The 20602-nt window shown below is 35.0% G+C and overlaps 3 protein-coding genes across 15 annotated transcripts in view; 2 read left to right on the top strand and 1 right to left on the bottom strand.

Moving 5' to 3' along the window:
- The first annotated feature begins 3122 nt into the window (after positions 1–3122).
- LOC106176092 (G protein-coupled receptor 137Ba-like) lies at positions 3123–7366 on the top strand. The gene is made up of 7 exons (XM_013558319.3): positions 3123–3712; positions 4325–4368; positions 4620–4854; positions 5448–5591; positions 6137–6265; positions 6548–6654; positions 6910–7366. The coding sequence occupies exons 1-7, from the start codon at positions 3302–3304 to the stop codon at positions 7103–7105; spliced, it is 1266 nt and encodes a 421-aa protein (XP_013413773.2). The 5' UTR covers positions 3123–3301; the 3' UTR covers positions 7106–7366.
- Positions 7367–7468: 102 nt separating this feature from the next.
- Positions 7469–10170, bottom strand: LOC106176096 (uncharacterized). Its single transcript, XM_013558324.2, has 4 exons — positions 9987–10170; positions 8850–9194; positions 8524–8673; positions 7469–8245 (listed from the first exon to the last, which is right to left on the bottom strand). The coding sequence occupies exons 1-4, from the start codon at positions 10071–10073 to the stop codon at positions 7805–7807; spliced, it is 1023 nt and encodes a 340-aa protein (XP_013413778.2). The 5' UTR covers positions 10074–10170; the 3' UTR covers positions 7469–7804.
- Positions 10171–10396: 226 nt separating this feature from the next.
- The window catches only part of LOC106176102 (calcium-activated potassium channel slowpoke), a 60705-nt gene continuing 50499 nt past the window's right edge, over positions 10397–20602 (top strand). For 3 of the 13 annotated variants that reach the window (XM_087005888.1, XM_087005890.1, XM_013558331.2), the window contains exons 1-3: positions 10405–11058; positions 15579–15637; positions 16193–16246. In XM_087005888.1, the coding sequence (XP_086862014.1) occupies positions 10726–11058; positions 15579–15637; positions 16193–16246 (446 nt within the window). In that variant the 5' untranslated portion in view covers positions 10405–10725. Of the gene's footprint in view, positions 11059–15578; positions 15638–16192; positions 16247–20602 lie in introns of all 13 variants that reach the window. The other 10 variants (XM_087005886.1, XM_087005883.1, XM_087005887.1 and 7 more) reach the window with 8 other exon arrangements.

Below are 20602 nucleotides of genomic sequence, written 5' to 3'. Positions count from 1 at the left end.
ATTCCCAGAGCTTTTAGATCGATCTATCCCCACGGGGAGTCTCACTAGATTACTGTCGGATAATCCGGCTTAAATGTCAGTCCCGCCTACTACAAGCAGTAAGGGGGTAATTAACTTTCGTGCCCGCAGCTATTTAGCGTGAACCCCCAGGGAGTTAGGTCGATCTAAAGTAGAGCGATCTAATCTCTGGGAAAGGGGCCTAATTTGGGTGCCCGATCAGTATTACTTGCCAATTCCCCTACCCTGTAATTATCATGCGGCCTCTATTGTTCGACCATACGGGGCAGGGTTGGGAGACCATGAGGCCTTTTGGTAAGGGGACTTTCTGGCGGGACTGTACTCCAGCGCAGTAGACTACTGCAATCATACTGCAAACATGCCTCAAATCTGCTTCGATTTGGAAGCTAATTAGCATATTTGAAACATGCTCCTATTATGCTGCTAATCTACTGCATTAGTGCTCTTCTCTGTACAATCCTATGTACTTTTTGGAGTAGAATTGCAGTAGGCTATACTGCAATTCTACTGCAAATATGCTCCACACCACTACTGCGTTAACTTGCTACTTTGCTACTTCGATACTACTGCATTTTCGTACGGGTAGGCTATATACATACACACACTGGACAATAGAAGTGTCACCCCTACTGAACCAATACTTTGGGGGAAATAAATGACTTTGGAATGATATGCTCCTGGTATCATTTTATTAACATCAAATTTCACAAAAAGACCAACATTACAATTCCATGGTACAGCGGTTTTATACTCATTAGTCACATTATAAGTAGACCAGGCATTATAACTTTGATTGGGCCTACTCTGATTCAGGGGGTGACACTTCTATTGTCCAGTGTGTGTATATACAATGTATGCTTCAGGTCATTCAGAGCTAATAATTTTCTTGTTTGGTGCGATCAATACAGTTTATTCGTGTTTCATTTCCATTGAATAAATAAAAGGATTTTATTCGTGGTAAGGGAAATAGCCTTTCCATAGCTACTACCTGATGTTAAAAAAAATATGAAATACTAAAATAAATTTACAAGAGTGCTATTACCTACTAAAAATTGAATCATTGAAAACTCTATATATAGTTGAAAAGAAATTTAAAATTACCTGTACGTATCGGGAACGTGTATTACCTATAACGGATATTAACCAGTTCTACTAGTTTCTTATGCCACTCAAATAAATCCGAATTGGTATAAACCAAATCATTCACTCGATCAACAATGTAAAACGGATTTAAAACTGCACTTTCTTCAAATTTCTAGTCGTAAATTGACCTTTTTATCTGTCCCGCCACTTCGTAAAAAGACCACCAAAGTAAAGTAGTAATGTATGGTGCATTAATGTACCGCTGCACACGCAGTTATTCCAATGAGTTGTCAAAAACGACCGAAGGTTATACAGTGTATATAGCACAAAAGAAAGCAAAAAATATCCGTCCAGATGTCATCTCTCGGGAAATATGGAATGATGCCCTTTAGAATTTCTTTTCGTTATGGTATTTGAAACTTTACGGTGGGTTTAATTGAAAAAATTAACTTCATATGAATCTTAAAAAAGTTTTTAGTTTAAAAACTAAAGCGATTATTGTGTAAATTTTGTTCGGAGAATTATTCACATGTGTGAAGATAAAACTATCATGGAGCAAGTTTTTAAAACTCCATCACGGTTCAGCAGGTCGTCAGTGACCAATGCGTCTGTTGAGCAAATTATCAAGTCACAGCTGTCACATCCAGAGTCCGCTGCTACTGCAATCTTGGCCGTTTACACCGGGGATGGTATAAACGACAATATACGGGATCAATAGTAATATTACATGACTTGACAAAGAAGCAAATCACTTTAACCGACTTGAGCACATGTCGTGTGTGTGTGTGTGTGGGGGGGGGGGGGGGGGATCTGAAAAACTCATCTACTCATTTTTGTTTACAAAACGTATTTATGCACACGACGTCTAGCTTTTGGGTTTATTATTATTATTATTATTATTATTATTATTATTATTCAATATATAAACTTTTAAGAAAATGAAAAATGATCGCGCTCTCTTATTGCAAAATGATAGTAGGCCTAATAATAAAATTTGTCGTGTGTGCGAATTGAGAATAAATGAGGTAATTAAATTATGAACACCGTGTCAACAGTGGAAATATCAACTGAAAATAATGATGCTTAATGATCTATGCCTTTTCGGAATATTATTCGGGGTACTATTATTTGATCAAAGTCCTATATATCTTCATGTAGGCCTTCCCATTTACTAGTATCTCGGGGTCATTTAGGGCATCTTGCATACATCATCTCCTCATACTAGATCATTTGAGTTAGAACTTGAAATATACATACAGTCAAAATGATGTTCTTGCAAATATTTTACCCAAAATTTTGTATGCTGTTTTATTTAATGACTCTAGCACCACGTAGGCCTACGTGAGTATGTTATTTTTAAAAGTTCAAAATTAAGTGCAGAAATTAGATAAATTTGCAGTGTTGTTTTATACTGGGTGATGTTGATGTAAGGAATATCATATGTGCCACTCTAAAAAGGAGGCATTTAAAAAGACCGATTTTATTCAGTTCACATATACAAAAAATAATAATATAATAGGCCTAATAAAAAGCTACCTGCCTAAAGAAAATTGTAAATAATATAAAAAGGCAAAATAAAAACTTTAAAATAAATAAATAATGAATAAATTGTGGACTTACTTGGGTTAGACTCCCTGTAAATCGGATTAATCGGTGACCAAATTCAGAATTTAACATTTTTGACTGCATTGATTTTTGGACATCCCAGGGGCGGATCCAGGTTAAGATTATTTGAAGGGGGGTCCTCGGATGCGAAGCCTACCTTCCACCCCCACCCCCCTTGGCGTTGGGTTAAGGGACCCCGAAAAATTTTGGTATTTTAGAGGTATTTTATTTGGTACGGTTTAGAACTATGATTCAGCTAGTCAAGATTCTAATTTCAAGAGGCCATTTAATGCATTGGTGTGATCTTTTTCAGAAATCGAAGGGGGTCAGGACCCCCCTCAACACCCCCCTAAATCTGCCACTGCATCCTGTACCCCTAGTCCTGGGGAAAACCCTGATAAATACGGGGTAGAGGGTAATTACCTGGCTCATTATGTTTCGTTGGTGGATTTTCACTATGTAACGGCACACGACCTCGCTAGGACACATTTATAAATCAAAATGCCATTTCATACCTTCACACAGAAAAGAGTATTTTGGATCAAAGCTACTTCCAGGGTACAGCTTTACGCCTTCCAACAGAAATAATGTCGTAATGATTTATCCAGATTTTATTTACCGTGGGATTTCCGTAGTAGGTCGAAGGAATGTTGGTCTTGAAACAACTACGCCATCGGGTATAATAACCATACAGCCGGCATTAGATGCCAAGGTACAGCTTGACTTGACAGTGGTCTACACGGTGCTTTATTCCTTGTTGTTTATCTTCGTGTACGTTCAGTTATGGATGATTTTCTGGTACAGACATAAGCGACTGAGCTACCAAACAGTATTTCTGTTTCTCTGTTTGATTTGGTCAGGAATAAGAACTACACTGTTTTCATTTTACTACAAAAACTACGTCCTTGCGAACACTTTGTCACCAGTACCGTATTGGATTTTATTTTGTTTTCCTGTATGTATCCAGTTCATTACTCTTTGCTTGTTGGTCCTTTTCTTTGCTCAGGTAAGTACACTCTTTCGTCTCTTTACCACGTTTAATGTTAAGTCAGTTAAACTTGCAAGTTAATGAAATATGTAGTTATAAGAAATACTGGAGTGGGGGTGGGCTACTAGTATTACCTTTCAAATTTATTTGTTTTTTCTCAGTTTATTTATTAGCCATAATATGCTAGAAAGAAGTAACATGCAAGGATACTGTTCTCTTGTTGTTTTGAAAACAAGTAACTTGTCACAATAATGCAAACATACAGCAGTATATGGATATAATTATGCTGAATCACAAAGAAAGATGCTCTCCTTCTTTTGCTTACATGTAGTTTCGTAGTTGAAACCACTGGACAGATATTGTTTACCACCCTGTAGTACAGGCTATGTTCACCATATGTACTCATGTACTAGTACCTGTACCAGTATAGAAACTGCTGTAGACAAGGGGAAGGGGACTAACAGTTTTTTATTCATTTATTTATTTTTTGGTGGTGTTTGCTTGAAACCTTTGCAAATTCTTAAAGGTAAGGTTAATAAAGTGGTATATACTTGTAACCCAATAATCCCCCCCCCCCTCCAGAACATGCTCTTCTCTATTAAACTAATCATTTGTTGACATGTCTTTCAGGTTTGCTTCAAGTGTAGAGCACGCTATGAACCAAACAGATACAAGTAAGTCAGCATCTATCATATGATGTTCTTTACAAAATGAAGAATCTTATAACGTGGAATGATTTTTGTGTGGGTCTCAAAAATAATGATGTCCTCTGTTGTTATGTCCACTGATATATTTATATAATAGATGCCTGAGATAAAATTGAAATAGTAAGATACAAAATAAGATTACATATAAATGTGGAAATTGCTCTGTTTTTTTGTAGTGATTGCAGTGTCACTGTGATAACATATTTTGTTTGTTTTAGGAAGCCATTGTGGGCTGCAGTCATTGTGGCAGTGATAGTCTTCATTACTACAAATGTTGTTGCAGCAGTTTTAACAAAAAATGATGAACTTGATCAAAACATTGACTATACAGATATCATCCTTGCTCGTGTGATCATAAATGAAGCTTTATTCCTCATTTTTGCCATTGCCTTGGCTGTGTGTATATACAAAATCTCCAGGATGTCATCAGCTAACCTGGTCCTTGAAGCTAAGGTAAGTTATTTACTGAACTGAAAAGGTGGTTAATCTGCTTTGTTATTTAAAAGCATATTACCCTGTATTATTATTATTCGTATCTCAAAACCTCTTTATGATTGTTCCTGACACTGGTTTTCTGCTTTGAGAGAAAATGGCATTTTCATGAGAAAGGTGGCTCCATGTAACCCTGGGATCTTGGGGGTGGGGTGGGGGGGGGGGGGGGGGGACACCCAACATTCAGGTCCTCACAGGTGACCAAGGGTGAATATAATGTCATAGTCTTGTTGGGCAGGAGCAACAAGTTGAGGGAGATGATAATGGAGTTTGTGATTTACTTCCATGACTTCACAGTTGTTTTTTATATTTTTATAGTCTCTGCAGATTTCTTTGTAAATGATCTTTGGACTGTCTGATTTCTGCTTTACTCTTTTAAGTAGGTGACTGGAACAAAAATAGCCTCTAATTTTTAAATCAAGTGGAAACTTACGGTAATGACAGTGGACATTTTTCATTCCTGGGAAACATCTGTTGGTGAAAAAAAAGTAAATGTGAAGAAATGTTCACTGAGATATTTTGTTAAGTGTATATTCATGTACTTTGTATTTCAGGGTACCAGCAAGTGGCAAGCAATGGCAGCCTGTGTGGTGATTGTTGTGTTGTTTACTTCTAGAGTTGTGTATAATGTCATTGCAATATGTAATATAGAAAAGATGCCTGGGTTTGGCTATGACTGGGTCAATGTTTCAGATGAGGTAAGTCACTGCAAAGAGAAATGTTGCATTATTCGTTACAGGCCGTCTTCTGAGTCTTCCAGAAGATGGTCAGAATTTTTCAAGTTTACATTGACGGGCATCTAGTTTTTTTCTGTCAGAAGACAGTCAAAATTGGAGGATGGATAAATAAAGATAATTTGGAAGACTATCCAAAAATATCTCTGATACGCAGCTGAATCAACAACCTATCACCTAAACTTCAGTTCTAAATTTTAAAGAAAAATAGTTTTAAAACCTACTTTAATAAGATGCAATTTTTTAGAAATTTTGAATTACATGATTTAAAATTATTATGGTATCATAATTATGTTGCTTAAAAATAGTTCCTCACTGCTGTCTGTTTACTGTTATTTACATCATGATAGGTTAATCAGTATAATCAAATTATTTTTACATAATTTATCAGTGTCATCTGAGTATGAATACTCTCACACACTATATTTAGTTGACAATGCCAGTGGAAGTCTTTTTTAAATCAGTGTACTCTCCTGAGACAGTAATTGTACTACTTTATAATTTAACAGGCAGATCAAGTGAACCTTTCCAAGGGATATGCATACTTGTCTTTTGGTATTGTTCTCTTTGTGTGGGAGATTTTACCAACATTTGTAGTGGTAATGTTTTTCCGTGTTAAGCGACCCCAAACTACACCCGTGAGTATTCTTTCTATTGATGTACAAGTAGTTTAAGAACAGTGTCAGTTTTAAATGACCTTCATTCATGAACTAACTTTAAAGTTGGCAAATCTGCAACCATAAAATTATAGAAAATATTTTCTTTGCTTCTTTTTGGTCATACTATGGTGTAATATTTTAATATTAAAGTAACCTTAGTTCATTAGTTATACCTGCCCAGATGTCATGACAATTAATCTTGCACTGCTTTAAAAAAAAGTAGGAGTGAATGTGGTGCACCTGTGTATGTAATCTTTGCAGCTGTTGACTGATGCATCAGTGGAAGGTCTCAGCCCCCGTGCCTACTTCTTTGATAACCCAAGAAGGTATGACAGTGAGGAGGATTTGTCAAAGAGCACAGGTGGAAAGTAAGTGAAATGGGTTCCATGTTCAGACACATCAATCTTTTTTGTCTAAGTATTCCTGCAAGGCAAAAGAGTAAACACAAAGAGTCTGGTGTAGCAAGTATTTATAACTTTGAAGTGTGAACAGTATGTATGTGTACATTACTGTATGCTTACTTGTTCTTCTCAAGGATATTTTGAAAAAAAAAACTTGAAACCACTGTGAGCAACTGAACACAGAGGTCACTTTTTAAACAATTTTTTATTTATTTTTGACAGTCAGGCAGACCTCCATGCCCCCATCAATGGCTCCCCAGCCAGACTTGGTGTCAGTTATTCCAGTCTTGGGGGTTCACTGGCTGGAAGAACAGGGAGTTATTCTCAGCAGATGCCAGGGACCACTCCCCCTGTTATGTATGCTCCAACCCCCGTCACTCCTCAGCAACACACGCAACGTTTAGGTGACGAAACATAACCTTTCACTTTGACTGCTTTGGATTTACGAGAGAAATTGCTTGGGATTTGCCACGTGTACTTTTTATGTTACTTTTAACAGGCATGGAAACGCCTTTAAGTGATGGTTTAGCTTGTAAATTTTAGAAGTGTATAATTTTGCCATTTCAGGAGAAAATTGGCTTGTGATAGTGTCAGATGTTTTTATTTTCTTCAAATCATGCCCCAAATGTTGGTTTTATAGCTTCATAATTAATATTACAATAAAGTTTAATTATAATCAGACCTTTGTCAAATTCTTTTATCTCACCAAGGTACATGCACATACTTACATACTTACATACTATATAGCAAGAAATAAGGAAACTATTACAGAAGCCCCAAACAAAAAATTAAAATTTATTTTGTAAGCAAACTGCAAAGGTGATATTAATATGAACTGAAGGGGTAAATGTTGATATGGGCCTCATAGTCTAAATGACAGGTCAGTCATTTAAAACTAAATTATTAAATCTAAAATGGAATAAAACATCAAATCTTAGTGCAGAGAAAGAGCAATGATTCACCAGGTAGAAAATACAGAGATACAGAGTATCTTTAATTTACATGATTGTAAAACATGAACAAAAGATCCAGAAATGATGCATCTGTCACACATGCACATCATGCATGAAGTAGGATTCATCAGCAAGGTATGTACAACTCTTTCCACCAAAGAAAATCATGTGAGTGAGTAGGAAGGCCCCTTCTCTAACTCCAGGCCATGTTTCCAAAATGCAGCACCCAAAAGAATGCAAGATCCCATTAATTCTCTGTCAATGTCTTTCATGTTTTTATACTCTGTATAAATAAAGTTTGGTATTTTAATCCCTGTATCTGTCAAATCTTCATTATATATCTCCTCGACTATAGTTTTGCAAGGCATGCGTACACCATCCTGGACAAGTCCAAATCTCATGTTAACCAGCCCTGGTATAGATTCAAAGTAGACGGGATGTTCTGAATGTCTTTGTTGTTGACTTAATACAGTTTTGAGCGTGCACTCCACAAGTTGCATGTGAATTTGAGGTTTTATTCGTTTTAAGGTTTTATACACATAATTTTGAGTTTCCATCACATACAGGTTGGACATAGGAAGTTCTGGTAGAATTGAATTATAGACCTGAAATAGATGGTGACATAAATTTACAATCATACATACACAAAACAAAGTTTACAACCAAAATAAAAAGAAAATGCTACTTTATAGAAAAAATTAAAAATCATGTTACAAATTCACTGAAATGACATAGGTCAATTTTGATAACTAAAATGTTCATTGAATTCAAGACTATCCCACAATGTACCTGCTGGGTGTGGAACTAATGGTATTTAGTCATTTGAAAAGTGTAGGCTGTTACACAAAAACCAACTTGTCACAGAAAAGAAACCAACTAGTACCTGTCTCAACAACCGCTGGTGCAAATGCGCTTCCTTCACTGCGGTTGATACATCAATAGTGACCATGTTATTCAGAGAAAGATTGCGGCCCATAGTTGTTGCATATACCTTATAGTAACCAAACACAATTGCACATACACTGGACACATTCTGAAAAAGAAAAACAGTTTTTAAGAATCTTATACACAGTAATTAGTTTCTTATTTGACATCACTGCTCCATGCTTGTAATCTCCAGCTTTAAAAATACAAAATAGAATGGCTACTGTTTCAATTCATCTGGGGCTGTTTATTTAACAGACAAAGAAAAAACCAATCATATCTTACCTTAAGAGACTCCTTAGTTAAAGGTGGATCACAGAAAACGGGTGCCTTTTTTCTGCCACCTCTCTTGCTTTGTACCTTTCTGGCCTTTGTTCCACTATCCAAGTTTGCAGATGAACTTTGGGACAATGGAGAGGGAGGAGGACCTTTTTGTTCTGTTACATGCCTACATGAAGTGTTACTCTCTGATGCCACTACTTTCTCACTCTTACATATTTCCTCTTCATACTCTGTGTTTATTTTTTTACTTCCTTTTTCCTGTCCATTGGCTGAGACGAAAATGATAGGAGATGGCTCTCTGGCACACCCACCAGCATGTCTTTGCAGATTTAGAGAACAACTGTGAACCTGAAACAAAATCATAATAAATGAAGCTTATTTCTTATATATGTGTACAGAAACTCGCTGTTGAATCTAAATTTAAATATTTTAAGTATTGTCTGATGTTCTTATAAAGATATCTATAGCATCTTTTACTTCTTATTTGGACTTTCTTAGAGATACCTGGCGTGATCTTTCCCCCATGAAAAAAGTCATACTTTATGAATTTTCATTGGGTGATGCTAATTTTCTCTAACAAACCTTTGATCATCCTTTCCTGAAATGCTTCAGGTCTTTTTAAAAAAGTCATGTTGGGGATGATGCTACCTTTTATTAATTTTACAGTTTATTTTTTTAAACCAAAAAAATAATGCACCATATTAGTATAGAAGTCTTCTGAGGCCCTAGATATTTCAGTTTATGTGGCATAATGATAAGACCTAAGACTACACTACTCTCTGCCTGAGACCTGTTAAGTGATGATATAAATTATATGTAACAGAACAGAAAAGTGCACAGAAAAGACCTTAGAGAAGTATTTGTGAATACCTGAATGAAAAATTATCTGTGGCCCTGCTAGGGGGTAAAGCTACCAGTAATTTTATTCACTAAACTGCCAAGCGGTGACTGGGGTCGGTAGACATGTTTTTGTATTTTAAACGTGTTTAATTAGCATAGCAACTAACTTTTAATGTTTTAATTATTGTTTTTAGTTATTTATTTATTTTTAAAAATAAATTTATTCAAGGGGTTGGGGTGGAGAAATGTCAAATCCCAAGAGTACCGGTATAGAAACTTACCTCAAGTCACTCAACTCACCGTTCGTGGATTCTTAATGCTTTTGGTAATCACGTACTGGCTCCTTAAAACAGCTTGAAAGCGGCCAAAGACACGAAGACCACTCATTATTATCTTGTTCCAAGCTCTATGCTGGTGTTGTTACCTGTCCTTCTTCAGTTTCACCTTTCCCGAAATGTTTTACGTGACTGATTCCTCATTTGTTTCGTGCCGGCACAACCTTTGAAACACAATTGTTTTTCAAAATATCCTATTTTATTTATAGTCCTTCATAATAAATATCAAATTATTTTATAGTTCTGCTTTAATTTTATATTACTTACCTTACAAAAAAATGTGCGTAGTTGTCACCACTTTTAACCTGATTTAAGGGACCAATCTGAAGAGCACATGCTTAATGTAGTTACTGATAGGTGGCGATAGTGCTTCATTATTTGATTTCTAATAATATTGTTTTGCATCTCAAAATATTATTAAATGATCTTACAGAGCAGATCGAATGGGGACAGTGCGTGGCACAGAGTCTAATTTTAGCTGGTCTAAGTCATCCTAATATGACACTGTGCTAGTTAGCGGTGATGGTTGCTAATGTTAAAGCAGTCATGAATATTCATATTCTCTAAGGCACACAGGTCATTTGAAACTACGTAAACAGAAGGATCGTAGTTGTAACAAGAAGGAGATCAGAATTCTCGGATTGACGAAGACCACGCCATGCTGATGGAATTATACCAATTGGAAGTCCACATTGTTTTTAGACATGTCTAATGAAACGAATATATCAACAACAACAGTGCTAACCCTATCCACCACCAGCGCTCCCGAATTGTTGGAGTGTAAAGATCGGCTGTACTATGTATTCCTGCTGTCCAGTATCCTCAGTTTTATAACATGTTTTATCATCGTTCTGTTGTGGAGGGTCGGGGTAATACTCTGTGCACGGAGACAGAATGCACAGCTGGACTCCAAGAGCAGTCCACAGAAACATCTTCTCGGCAAAAATTCGACGGAGACAGAGATAGGATGGGTCTCGGAGGCCAAAGATTGGGCCGGCGAGCTGATTTCTGGTCAAACGATGACTGGGAGAATACTGGTAAGCGAATAAACAGGAAAAACTGAACTAAGCTGCTCTAATCTTTTACAGGATGCTTTAAATTTAGCTGGAGCGTGTCCATTTTGAACTGACTCGTATTATTTTTCACTATATAGACTGGATCACGGATAACTGAATACTCGTACATCCAGTTTGTTCATTCATTTCTAATGCAATCTTTCTACAGTGTACTAGCACGTTTTCAGTGATTAAACATACTAGTTAACGGCACAGTGATATATCCAATATTAAAAGAAAAATGTTTTATGTTTTTATAAGAGTTCTCATGCAGGATTTATCAAAATATTATAACCAATATCTTATATCTCTGAATATCACTATCTGTAATTGTTTTCCAGGTGATGATATTTTACATTAAAACTATCTCTTATCCTATGGTGTAGTATGTCAGTTTGAATTAGATTTCTCTGCAATTAATTTACAATTAGTATTTTTGCTTATGCATATTATGCATATTATATTTTTAATTTTCACACAAGGAAATTCCGAAAAACATTTTTTTACAAATTAACTGAATGTGAGGTGATTATGCCTATTATTAGTTTTTTCTCCTACAGTTGCTATGGTTGCAGAATGCACACAAGAGCTATTAGCACAATAAGAACAATCTATTTTATATCAATTTCAGAAATTCTACAATGTATTTGTCTTTGAAAATTAATTTATATTTCAATTAATGAGATGACCTGTAGTTATGTATATTTGATTAATTTTACTTCTTTGGCCATTATTTTCTCTTTCTCTCTTAGACATATGTAGGCACATGTGCTCAAGCTCACACACACACACATGATAAAAACCTTTGTATAGGGCCTGTGTATGCTGTATGTGAAAAAGAAGCAAGTTTCAGAGGTCAAAAGCTCTAGAAGTGCAGAAAGAGTCCAGGTAGAAAAATCTGATTCCCGGGGTTGTTCTATTTATAAATATATCTAGCTCATATCAGTCTGGCACTGTACAGTTGTACCTGAGTTTTATGTTGCATGTTAACAACTGCATGCTTTTGGTCTTTTTGGAGTGTAATCACTGTGTTATTACCAGAACTCACATTTGAACTCAAATTACAAATTTTCGCTGCGTAAGGAATAACAGTATTCAAACATTTGATTTAAGATGAAGGAAAAATCATTTATTGGTGTATATACTTAATTATGTAGTTTATCATTAATTCTTACAAATTTATTATTTTCTCATAAGGTGTTTTTTGTAATTCTCAGTTTGATCAAGTAGTTAAATGGAAGAATAAGACCATTTGCCATCAAAAAGAAAGGTTTCAGTTAACACGTAAAATTTGCCCTTGCAAGACCACGTCCGTTGAGCCAGCTATGATATATTCTAGTTATTCCAGTCAATACAGTGAATGATACAGCTGCCAATGTTTGGAGTACCCATGTCCAGTGACTCTGTTTGATTTCTTCTGTTGATCACTTGGTGACAGCAAGTATAGCTTGTATTAGGTTACCTTTATTGTTGCCTTCTTAGGCTTAAGAATGAAGACCAGCACAGTGGCAGGAACGTTTTCTTATACCTAAGGTTGATGCTCATAAATTTCCCTTTAAGTAACTTAGCAAGAAATCAATTGATTGTGTACATAGGAACATTGTTGTGTATTTAACACTGTATGGATGTGGTCTAGGTGTAATCAGCTGCATGGAACACTTCATTTCAGTTCTTTTTACAAGCTTTCTACATTAATAATATTATCATATTTTTTTCAGTTTATTGTATTAGAAAACTTATGATAATGAAATTGTAGTCACAATATTGTAGTTGAAATGGTACGTGAAGAGTAATATTTTCCAAAGACCTAAACAAGGCTCAGGGTGTTAAGAACAGTTTAGTTCTTAATTGATTGGTTTCAGATCCACAGTTTTGGATCTCAGATAATTGGCATTTTAATTAGGGTTAAAGATAATCACTGGCACAGGGGGGTAATCAGGGGGAAATTAATTAGAGCTTAAGGTGTACAACGGAGGAAATAGGCTGTGAGCTTGCTAGATGAGCCAGTATAAACTTCCTCTGAGAACTGTAACCTATGTTCTGTACAGTGCACCAGTTTCAACAATTGAATTAGCAGTTCTGTTCCTCTCAATAGTTATCAGTTGCTGTGTTCACATTCATCATCTGTAAATTAGAACTATAAACACATCAAAGGAAAACATGCAGATTCTTGTAGAATATATGCAAGGAATCCTACTATCAACTTTGAAAATAGTTTTGAGATAAATTATTTTCTTCCTACAGACAACATTTTATTTTATGTAGCAGCAGCTTCTAGATTTCTTTTATACCAGACCCTTAATCACGCTCCAGTTAAACAGAATATCAGTTAATTCAATTAAAGGAGGGTGGGGGTGATAAGGGGCTAAATCCATGTTATTAATGTATTTATTTGTTTATGATATTAAAAAAACGTACATGTATCTAACATTGCATCACATGAATAACAGGCAAAGCTGTCAGCTACTAGTAAGTAATTTACTAATTGTTTGGTAACCTAATTGTCATTGCTTATCACTATTTTTGTGCCTACAAAGATTTACAAGTTATGATAATTGATTTTAAGCACCCCCCAACTACTAGTAACTAGTCAATCTCTATAAAAATGATCCTAATTGTTAGAAAGTATGTGGACTATAGGTAGGTATCAGGGGTTGCTGATTTAACTGTCAGTTTGAAAGTTATCTCCATTTGAAATAAACAATATGTTGTAACATGGAGGTATTTCACATGAAAGCCAGTAGAATTAAAAGATAGTCATTTACTAGTAAGCCAGTTTAGTGATATACTTTTGAAGTGCTATCAGCCAGCTTTTAATTGACATCTAGATCTTACAACTTACAAGAGAAAATCCCAATACAGAAAACAGTATTTTTCTCTCCACAATGAAAATACAGCATCACGTGTATGATACTTCTCTCAAATTTATATTAATGGAACTTCTTTCGTGGTGTATATTTATTTTTGTAAATAGAAAAAAAGACTTGCTTCATTATTCCTATGACTTTATTCCCCCCCCCCCCCCTTTAGGTGTGTGATACCTTGTATATCTACATGAGGTAATGCTATAAACTATCATCAAAACTGTATTTTAGACTTGTTGTTGGACCACACTTATTATTATTATACTAGCTCTTGCCTCTGTTGAGAAATGTCATGCTCTGCAATTTCTTTTGGGAAAATAATATATTGCGTCTCTCCTTAATGGTACATAGGTAATATCGTCATGTCTATGATTAGCATATATCAAATGATTGAAAGGGTTGCACCTTGTCTGATGGTAAGCTAGTGTTTTTTTTTTTTCTTGCCTGAAATGATACATTGTTGACATGTTATCCCGCATGATTCAGATATTACTATCTTTGCAATACCTCTGAGAAAAAGGCTCTGACGTCATAATTTTGACCAAATGTTAATCTTTCCCCTGTAGCCAAAGGCTGTCTGGCTAATATTTTCCCTTAGCCCTTTGCATAAACCCCATTTATTATTGATTTAGATATATTTTGGGAATTGATGAGAAAAGGTTGGCATATTGGACCAATACGTCGTGGAGTAGGTCTAACACATGTAACCTATGAGAGCAGCTGCTATAAAAGCTTTCAACCTAGTATCAACCCTTTATTGGAAAATTCTGACCTTCACATTCATCACATGATAATTTGAAATATTTGTACAAGCATTACAGGAAAACCTGCTGATTCTGGTAATGTATAAGGAATCCAACTTGCAGCTCTAAAAACAATTAAAATAAGGTATTATTTTCTCCATCAGAGTTGAAAAAAAAAAGCCTATTTTCTTATATCAATAGTTTCTGAGAAATTTTGTTTCTGAAAAATAAATTGATAAAAATTGTACCAGTATGTATACTGGTATGCTAACTATTTATTGTTCTTGCTTTGAATAACAAAACAAACATTTTGAGATGTAGCAAAAACAGTGGTATAGTAAGTTAGACCCAAGCTCAATGATGTGAAGGTTACACAAGTAGCTCAAATTCTGAACTGAGCTGTCACCAACGTATCAACTCCCTTTGAAGAAATTGATTTTCCTTATTTCATAACATGTCGAGCACAGACACAACACTGAGGATATGTATGAAATCGTATTCTTTTTTCATTCAGCATATCTATGAAACCAAATTCCTTTGTTCTTTCAGCTTATTTTGTTAGGTTTCCAAGAACCTTGAACTTCCTTTGGCAGAATGCCTGGCAGCATGATAAGAAGAAATCATTATTTTTTATTTACAGTGCAGCTAGTCAAGTTAATTGTGCCAGAATTTTTTTCTTTTTTTTTTTTTTTCTTAATCCTGAGTGGAACCTGGCAAGATGGACCAATTTTATTGATTTGGAATATTTATTTGCCATTAGTGTTTTCCTGGTTTCTATGTGTCTGTGTTCAACAGCATTGAGCAGTATTTACTTGATTCATCCACGAAAGTGTGTGTGAATCAATACTGCTCATCACGGACTAGTGAATAAATAATCTTCTTTTGTCTGTTTCAGGTTGTTTTTGTGTTTCTCCTCAGTATAGCCTCATTAATTATTTACTTCATTGATGCACAGTAAGTATAATGAAAGGAAAGGAAAGGTCTGTGTAACGTCTGTATAGAATTCATTAGTGAGAGTACCTCTTTTCCTTTGATCTTTTGCGCAAAACTTAACATTTTTCCAAGAAAATTGCCTAATAAATGCAGTATTAAACCTCTTGTGAAACAAATGGATTTTGAAAAATCTTCTTAATGCACCTGTAGATTTGATTTTGTATTGATGTGAGTAATTGAAAAATGAGTTGGATTGTCAGCTCTGTTCCCAGTTGAATATTTTCCATTTAAAGTTGTATCATAAGAAATAAATGATGTTGAAGACTGGGAATAAGACAATAATAAAGAAATAATAAAGAAGCAACATGTATAGTCTGGTTTCTTATAACACAAGTTTGTAATTTTTTTCTGTGTTAACAATCATATGCACATGAGTTATATAATTTATGTAGGAGCTCTATTCACCAATTTGTGTAACGTTTAGAAGACTACTGCTCTGTAAAATTTCTAGATTGATACTTATAATTTATTATGAAATGTACCGCTGATCGTAAAAGCTCTTTTTACACATTTCAGAAATGTTTCTGATCCAAAAACAAGGCTAAGGGGAGCAACCAATTCTGATGGCAAGTGAGTATATTACCCTGCAGTTAAGGAGTTCCTGTCAACTCTATGTGCTTAGAAAACAATGAGAAACTATATCTTACTGGCACTGTGGTAGTTAAGTGATGTACATTTATCTATTCCTGACACTTTTGTACATTGCTGTGCAGTTTTCCCAAACCTACAATAACTTCAAATCATATTGTTCTAAAAGTCTTTAGTCACATACACACTGAACCTAGGCCTGCACACCTTGGTGCTATGCCTTTCTCTGGTTGAATTAAACTTGCTATATAGGGGACAAATACAGTTCTTCTCTCCGTGTGCAATGACCATAGGCAGCAGTTAGGAGTTGGTCATTGGAATAGGTCAGGGGTTATAGATTTACTGCTTTTTGTACAAAAAAAGTTGGGTAATGAGGAAGAGTTGGAGGATGTTTTCATACATTCTTACAATGAATAAGTATAAAACAACAGGTGTAGAGAAATGTTCAGAAATACACAGACTGCATACTTTTTGTAGTAAGATGCACTTTTGAGTACATTGAAAATGATTTGATTAGTTTTATAAAATATGGAAATCCTAATATTTTGTTCGATAATGAGCTCTCTACTACAGAATTCTTCCAAAATTAGATCTACTCAAACTCAGTTCTTTTGTACATGGTTTGCTACTGTCATCCAGAGGAAAAGTGTACAATGTTTGAACAGAAGTTAACAGAAGGACTTGCTGTAGTAGATGACTGCTTGGAATTTGCTGTGTAGTACAGTAATGGCTTCAAATACCAGTGTGTGCTCACATGCTAAGTATTGGCTGATTTCTTGGTGGGGGAATCCTTCTCTCACCTGAACCTTACAACTGCCATTACTTTGTCTTCAGGGCAGAGTAGGGAGGAGGGGAAAGTTAGTCTGGAACACCATGTATACATACATCAAATGCACTCATTAAGTGCTCATTTAAAACAAATGAAATATTAACTTGTCATGAAGGAAGGGCTTCGGCTAGTCTCCCTCAGTGTTGACTGTAGGGGTGGCTGCTTATGACTGACAGAATTAATGCAAAGGTAGAGATAATTTTTGCTTTGAAAACCATGTATACATCAAGTCCATTGGTTAAGTGCCCATTTTAAAGTTGTAAAACATTTTTTATTGACAAAGAAAGATTCAACTGCTGTTAGTGCTGGCAATAGTTGTTTTTGTAAAGATGATTTATAAAGACTGTTTAGGGGACAAAAGACAGAGGAAACAAAACCAAACATATGTGTCTCATTTTCATTAATTTTGAACAGTTATTTATTTTAAAGAGTGTAATTCTTAATTTTTAACAAACAAGAACAGTATATGATTTCAGTTTCACTTGTTATTCAGAATTTTCCAACACTGGAAAAAGTTTGAATTTATCCTTACTCTTCATGATCAGCCCATGCAGCCAGACTGATTAACTGAATTGCCTTTAACCTGTGGCCTCATCTTAAACTGAATCATTCAATAAAGTCAGTTAATTTTGATCTGGCTCTGTATCCTGAGGCAGCATTTACCTGACAAGGGTCTCTGTTATACCCGGATGTGACACTTGCTGCCAAACTCAGGTTGTTTTTGTAGGTGTTAGGCTGCCTGCTATGTCCTAGTGTGAACTTCTGCCCCTTCTTTAGGAAGTCAGATCAGGAACAGACACTACAAAGAGCAATGCATGGGTTTTGGTTTTTTTCTCTCTGCTTGTTTTTATTTCTTGTAATTTTTCAATGAAACATCATTTGGTGATTAGCTTTTTATTATGTACAGACACAGATGTGTCTGTACATATAGCCATCATCTGCGTCTGTCGTCGCCGTCGCCGTCGTCGCCGTCGTCGCCGTCGCCGTCGCCGTGCACTTTTACCGATAACACGATAAGTGGAAAACCATTTTGCCTTTTGATTTGAAACTTGCAGAACTGATGAATATTCATAATACGCAGGTCAAGTTCGAAAATCAGCATGATCGGGTCACTCTTAGGGAATTTATGCTGTTTTTTCACTTTTTTCAACATATATGCAGCACCGATAACACAATAAGTGGAAAACCATTTTACCCTTTGGCTTGAAACTTACAGAACTGATGAATATTCATAATATGCAGGTCAAGTTCAAAAATCGGCATGATTGGGCCATTTTTAGGGAATTTATGCTGTTTTTTCACTTTTTCAGCATATATGCAGCACCGATAACACAGTAAGTGGAAAACCATTTTACCTTTTGGCTTGAAACTTTCAGAACTGATGAAAATTCTTAATACGCAGGTCAAGTTCGAAAATCAGCATGATTGGGCCATTTTTAGGGAATTTATGCTGTTTTTTCACTTTTTTCAGCATATATGCAGCACCGATAACACGATAAGTGGAAAACCATTTTACCTTTTGGCTTGAAACTTACAGAACTGATGAATATTCATAATACGCAGGTCAAGTTCGAAAAACAGCATGATTGGGTCATTTTTAGGGAATTTATGCTGTTTTTTCACTTTTTTCAGCATATATGCAGCACCGATAACACGATAAGTGGAAAACCATTTTACCTTTTGGCTTGAAACTTACAGAACTGATGAATATTTATAATACGCAGGTCAAGTTTGAAAATCAGCTTTATCGGGTCATTTTTATGGAAGTTATGTTATTTTTTCATTTTTTTAGCATATATGCAACACTGATACACGATAAGTGAAAAACTGTTTTACCTTTTGGCTTGAAACTTACAGAACTGATGAATATTCATATTACATAGGCAAAGTTTGAAAATCAGCGTGATCGGACCAATTTTATGGAAGTTATGCTGTTTTTTTCACTTTTTTCAGCATGTATGCAATACCGCTAACGCATTTCAAGAAAAATCAATTGGCCAATTGTCTTGAAATTTACAGGGGAGATCAGTCTTACTGAAATACAGATGGAGTTTGAAAATGGTTCAGTTTTGGTGAAGTTATGCCTTTTTTTGTATATAAGTGTTTTTTTTTTCCTTTGATTTAATTCTTAGGCATGTTAAGAATCTCCTCTGTGAACTAATTAAATATGTTAAGGTGTTCTTTTGACATTTTCTGCATCTTAACAATATTGTTAGTTGATTATATAAAAAAGATGGTTAACCTGTTATTGTGTATTATATAACAAAGTGTCAAAAATGGAAATAATAATAAACTCATATCTTTACAGTTTGTCAGATTCAATCATTCACCATGTTCAGAATCTCAGAATGGAGCAAAATGGCAATTTAAAATAGTTCTATTGATATTTTTCCTATGACAGCAATTTTCTTAGTTGTTCATTTAAAAATGACAGTAAATTGATTATTTTGTTATATGAAAAAAAGATGTTGAAAATGGAAAGAAAATCAATTCAATACAGTTATCTTTTGTTTACATTTTAGCATTTTGAAAGTGTGACTCTGAACTTCCATGGCCTTGAAGACATTTCCATGTCACATTTTCTGTAAATCCATGATACTTTTATTTTATTATTAAAAATTAATGGTCATTATATTATATTGCATAAAAGTTGAAGAAAACCCTAATTTTGGAAATGGCTGCCGGAATGACCATTAAGGAAAAACCATGTTACTTATGATACTCAAACTTACTGAAAAGTTTCGTAAGACTGATGTGCAGTTTGTGTTGGAAAATCAGTGTGATTGTTTTCCGTTTTGGAAGCAATGTAGCTCTATAGAGTGCTATATGGGGCTACTGTGTATGGATGGTGGTAATTGCCCCTTGGGATAGTCATAAGCTAAATTCAGAGCTATAAAATCATTTGCCTAATTGATTTCCAAGTGCCCATTAAATAAGATTACATAAAACACACGCTGAGACTTCCCAGTAAAGTCCCATAGGTTAAGCTCTCTTAACTGTGTCACATAATTAGGAATCTATGATAATTATGCAGGTAAATGTTGTTTAATATTGCAAATAAGTTAACAAAACAAAATAAAAAAATAGATGAATAACAGTGTCTTATTATCCTCAAACACATTGGGGTTATTCATATCATGTTATTACAGCAAGATTAAAAGTTTAAATAGTAGCTTTAATGGGATATTTTTGTGTTTTCTTTTTAATTTTTTTTTTCAAACACTGGCATTTTCAGCTCCCATCCACCTGAAGCTCTTCACATTTTCTGTATTTCCACATAAGCAGTTGCATTGGTTTTTATGTCTTTAAACATTATGTAATATTATTTTATGCACTGTCATCATTATTTAGATATTGGGATTTTCAGTATGTGAATTTGGTCCTGAAACTGTAATCTTATTGCAGGGGTGGATTGAGGCCATCTTATGGGTCTTTCAGATTTTAAAGTTCACATTGATGGGCATCTCTTTTTTCTGTTGGAAGACCATCAAAAATGTAGGATGGATCAA

The sequence above is a fragment of the Lingula anatina genome, chromosome 2 (genome assembly GCF_051362555.1).
Source record: "Lingula anatina isolate TDL-2025a chromosome 2, LinAna3.0, whole genome shotgun sequence".
Lineage (NCBI taxonomy): Eukaryota > Metazoa > Brachiopoda > Lingulata > Lingulida > Lingulidae > Lingula > Lingula anatina.
This window is presented reverse-complemented; position numbering and strand designations above follow the sequence as displayed.